Source organism: Nerophis ophidion, linkage group LG05 (assembly GCF_033978795.1).
Source record: "Nerophis ophidion isolate RoL-2023_Sa linkage group LG05, RoL_Noph_v1.0, whole genome shotgun sequence".
NCBI classification, from domain to species: domain Eukaryota; kingdom Metazoa; phylum Chordata; class Actinopteri; order Syngnathiformes; family Syngnathidae; genus Nerophis; species Nerophis ophidion.
The window spans coordinates 17,422,757-17,427,946 of NC_084615.1; the positions used below are offsets into that span (position 1 = coordinate 17,422,757).

At 40.6% G+C, this 5,190-nt stretch overlaps 1 protein-coding gene across 1 annotated transcript in view; it reads left to right on the forward strand.

The window, feature by feature from the left end:
• The window catches only part of fosl1a (FOS like 1, AP-1 transcription factor subunit a), a 13,992-nt gene extending 9,482 nt beyond the window's left edge, over nt 1-4,510 (forward strand). Inside the window, exon 5 of the mRNA XM_061900249.1 lies at nt 2,566-4,510. Within this exon, the coding sequence (XP_061756233.1) occupies nt 2,566-3,120 (555 nt within the window). The 3' untranslated portion in view covers nt 3,121-4,510. The remainder of the gene's footprint in view (nt 1-2,565) is intronic.
• The last annotated feature ends 680 nt before the right edge of the window (nt 4,511-5,190 follow it).

Sequence of the window (5,190 nt, forward strand, 5' to 3'; positions counted from 1 at the left end):
TAATGGACACTGAGGTGTATACCTGCTAAATTAGCTCAAAACAAATCCCCCATGCTAATTCCACCATGTTAAAATGCTAACTGTAACATGCGTATAAAAACATATTAGTCTGTGGCGTGTACCTGACAAAAATGTTCAAAATGTTCACCTGCTAACGTTAGCAAGTACAAAATATGACAGTGGTCAATACCTACAACATTTTCTACATAGAAGCTAGCATACTCGTGTTAGCATGCTAACAGATAGCATTTGTCAAGTAACAAAATATGACTGAAGTCTATACCTACAAAATTATCTACATAGAAGCTAGCATACTCACGTTAGCATTCGCCAAGTAACAACATTTTTGACACTAAAGGTGTTTGTATACCTGAAAAAATTACAGTATACACATATACTGTATACATATATATATATACATATATATATATATATATATATATATATGTGTATATATATATATATTGTATATATATATATACATACACGTGTGTGTATATATGTATTTATGTATATATATATGTATATGTATATATGTATATATATATATATATGTATATACATATGTATATGTATATATGTATGTATGTATATATATATGTATATATATATATATATGTATATGTATATGTATATATATAGATATATATATATATATCTATATATATATAAATACACATCTATATACATATATACATACATATATACACGTGTATGGATATATATACTGTATACAGACATACATACCAGTGAGTGTATGTATACACATATATATATATATATATATATATATGTATATACACACACACACACACACACACATATATACACATATACATACATATATACATGTCCATTTAGAGAAAATGCTGTAAAAAAACAGTAAATTTCAAAATTTGATTGTGAAATCAATTTAATTTTGGCACCTGAGCTGCCATTTTTTTTTTTATTATTATAACTTTTATTACGGCAAATAAACAACTGTTTGGATATTAGTAACAGATTTTGGGGTGTATTACTGTAAATGCCAAAACGGCACCACAGTTTATTACAGTAAAAAAAAGTACTGTTTTTTTCATTTAGAGAAAATGCTGTAAAAAAAAAACACGGTAAATTGCACAGTTTGAGAATGAAATCTATTGCTACTTTTACATCGCACAATTTGATGAATAACTTGCTTTGAAATCATTAATATTTGTATTTATTTCTACTCAAAAAATGGTTTGAATGTTTGATAGTATATTTTTGCAATATTTAACTCAACACCATTTGCGGTTACATGGAGTAAATATATTTTTTCTCCCAAAATAGAAAGAAGGAATAGGTTTTGTAAGACACGTTACACTACTTTGATACATATTATTTCCAAGCTTTCGAGGGCCACATAAAACGAAGTGGCGGGCTACATCTGGCCCCCGGGCCTTGAGTTTGACACCTGTGCAGTAAAGAGTGTGCATGGACACTTGGACTTCACACATAGGGGTGAAAATACAAAAAAACCCGAACTATTTGAGAAATCTGACTAAGTTAGTGGATGGAAACGTAGTGGCCTCTCCTTTTTAACAACACTCAGTAAAGGTTTGGGAACTGAGGAGACACATTTTTGAAGTGGAATTCTTTCCCATTCTTGCTTGATGTAAAGCTTAAGTTGTTCAACAGTCTCCCTTCTCATATTTTAGCCTTCACACATTTTCAATGTCTGGACTACAGGCACGCCAGTCTAGTACCCGCACTCTTTTACTATGAAGTTACAACACGTGGTTTGGCATTGTCTTGCTGAAATAAACAGGGGCGTCCATGATAACGTTGCTTGGATGGCAACATATGTTGGTCCAAAACCTGTATGTACCTTTCAGCATTAATGGTGCCTTCACAGATGTGTAAGTTACCCATGTCTTGGGCAGTCCGGATAGTTCTTTTCCTCTTTGTTCACGACGTCCACAGTTTCAAAAACAATATTAAATGTGGACTTCTCAGAACCACAGAACACTTTTCCACTTTGCATCAGTCCATCCGGCGGCGTTTCTGGGTGTTGTTGATCAATGGCTTTGCATAGTATAGTTTCAACTTGCACTTATAGATGTCGCGACCAACCGTAGTTACTGACGGTGGTTTTCTGAAGTGCTCCTGAGCCCATGTGGGGATATCCTTTACACACCGATGTCGCTTTTTGATGCAGTGGGAGGGATCGAAGGTCACGGGCATTCAATGTTGGTTTTCAGCCTTGCGGCCTGGGGGAGGGAGGGGTGAGGGGGGTTGCCCGCCCACCCACATATGCGGTCCCACTGGGGTGAGTTATTCCTTGCCCTTATGTGGGCTCTACCAAGGATGTCGTTGTGGTTTGTGCAGCCCTTTGAGACACTTGTGATTTAGGGCTATATAAATAAACATTGATTGATTGAAGTAGCTCTTGGTTTCAAAAAGGTCGGTGACCCCTGTTCTACGTTTTTGTGCCACTTTAGGGGTGTATTCTTCCAGAAAAAGTTGGTTCTAAATGCAAAAGTTCCACCGTATTGGTCCCAATCAGGCCTTCATTCTGTTCCTTGTTTTTGTCCTGGCTTTTAGGAGACCGACGAGCTGGAGGAGGAAAAGTCCCAGTTGCAAAAGGAGATCGCCGACTTACAAAAGCAGAAAGAAAAGCTGGAGCTGGTCCTCGAGGCCCACCGACCCATCTGCAAGATCGAGGACTCCGACTCGGATTCGGAACCCGGCTCGTCGCTCTCGTCCTTGGCGGGCATCAAAATGGAGCCCGAGGACTACAGCGGCAGACCGGGGCCTTCGCGAAAACGAGTGGTGAAGTCGGAGAAGCCCAAGCCAAAGATCACCATCCCGACCAAGCCTGCGACCTCGTCGTGTTCGGCCCCCGCCTACAGCCAGGAGTCCGAGTCCCTGCACACGCCCGTCCTGGCCTCCACGCCCTCCCTCACCCCCTTCACGGCCAGTATGATCTTCACCTACCCGCCGGCCGCGGGCGCCGCCGCCGCCGCCGCCACCGCGCTCCAGTGCAACTTCCCCGCTTCCCAAGCCCCGGAGCCTTGCGGGGTGGCGCACCGCCGCAGCAGCAGCAGCGGCGACCAATCAGATCACTCCCTGCACTCGCCGACCATCCTCACGCTGTGACCGAGCGACAGGAAGCTAGCGCACTTACGTCGCCATGGAAACGATTGTAACCACCATTTCATTTCATCTTTTTTTTTTTTTGGGGGGGGAAAAAGCAAACCGTATTTCCTTGAATTGCCGCCGGGGCGCTCATTAATTTAAAACATCTTCTCACTCCGGCGCTTACCAAAGGCATGCTGTAAAAATTTGAGTGTGATGTAAGGATACCATCATGAAAAGCACATTTAATAAAAAAAAGACGTTATTATGGCCTTACCTTTACTTATAAATGAAGTCAATGTGCAGCTCCTTCAGATCAAAAGCATCGATAACTTGTTCATATAAGTCTTCCTTATCTTTTTTCAGTTTTAAAAGTCTCAATGGAGATCTTCCTTTATTACCTCCTGCTTTGATTGAAAGTCCAGTTTAGAAAACTGCTATCAGATCGCTGCTTTCAGTTAACTCGGCTCCTCAAGAGCGGGCGATGACAGAATTATCCTCGGACAACTCCCCCTCCCGTTCTGCTCCGTGGGTGATCTCTTTATCCCACCGCTGCCACCATGAAGTGTTATTGTATAAATAATACACTGGGTATTTAGGACTGGAACATGCTTTATTTCAGCCCAGTTGCTTACATAGCCAGCATAGGAGTGTTACATCGTAAAAGGTCGGTCGTGCACCCCCCGCATCATATCCGTCCCATCACATGTCACGTCACTCATTGTCACTTCTTCTCCAGCCGAGTAGTCGCAAGAAGGATCACCAGCGCCCTCTACCACCAGGAGGCGGGAGTCATTTAATGACTCGTATTTGACACACGCAGCTACGGTATATGAATAAAACATAGCTGCTTACTGTTCTTTTTAGCATATTCAATAGCTTGGACCTTAAATCCTACTGAATAGCTCTTAATCTTCTTCCCTTTATGCAATTTCAAATGACCGGTATTGATATCAGCCTCCTCCGTTTTGAAAATGATGACAGGGGAAGTGTCACTCGTGACGTGACGTGTTTGACCCGGCGGAAATACTAAGCATGCGCTAAATATTTTGGGAAGCGAGTTCGACCCTGCATTAATTCAAGGAAATACGGTAATCGTGACACAACTTCATAGAGATTTTATACCATGGATGTTTTTTATACCTCTCCTTTGCAAGGGCTGGGAGTAATTACAAAATAAATGTACCATTTGTAATTAACGACACAATGTTACATGACATGATATACGAGGGAAATTTTTACTATTATTATTATTATTATTATTATTACCTATTTGACAGATTTTAATGTTGCCTTAACAATGTATTGACCACTAAGGCTGGGCCGTAGGAGTTAATAGAGAGTCGATATTTATTTTTGAGAGTGTGATATATTTTTGATAACATTCTCTGGAGGGTGACATTAATGGGGGGGGGGGGTTAGGGGGCAGTGCCTTACTTTGCATCTTTTTATCCGTGCTGTTTCAGAGACAATAAAAGAACAGTTCAAAATGTCGTGTGCATTTTTTAATTGCCGTCCAAACATGTTGTACAAAAGCAGTGAAAAAAGGTAAATGAAAATGATTTGCAAATACTTACAGTGGGGCAAAAAAGTATTTCGTCAGCCAGCGATTGTGCAAGTTCTCCCACTTAAAATGATGACAGAAGTCTGTAATTTTCCTCATAGGTACACTTCAACTGTGAGAGACAGAATGTGAGAAAAAACAAATGCAGGAATTCACATTGTAGGAATTTTAAATAATTTTAAAGAAAAACAGCCCCAAAGCATGATGTTTCCACCCCCATGCTTCCCAGTAGGTGTGGTGTTCTTGGGATGCAACTCAGTATTCTTCTTCCTCCAAACACGACGAGTTGAGTTTATACCAAAAAGTTCTATTTTTGTTTAATCTGACCAGATGACATTCTCCCAATCCTCTGCTGTATCGTCCTTGTATCCATTTTGGTATAAACTCAACTCGTCGTGTTTGGAGGAAGAAGAATACTGAGTTGCATCCCAAGAACACCACGCCTACTGTGAAGCATGGGGGTGGAAACATCATGCTTTGGGGCTGTGTTTCTGCTAAGGGGACAGGACGATTGATCCGTGTTAAGG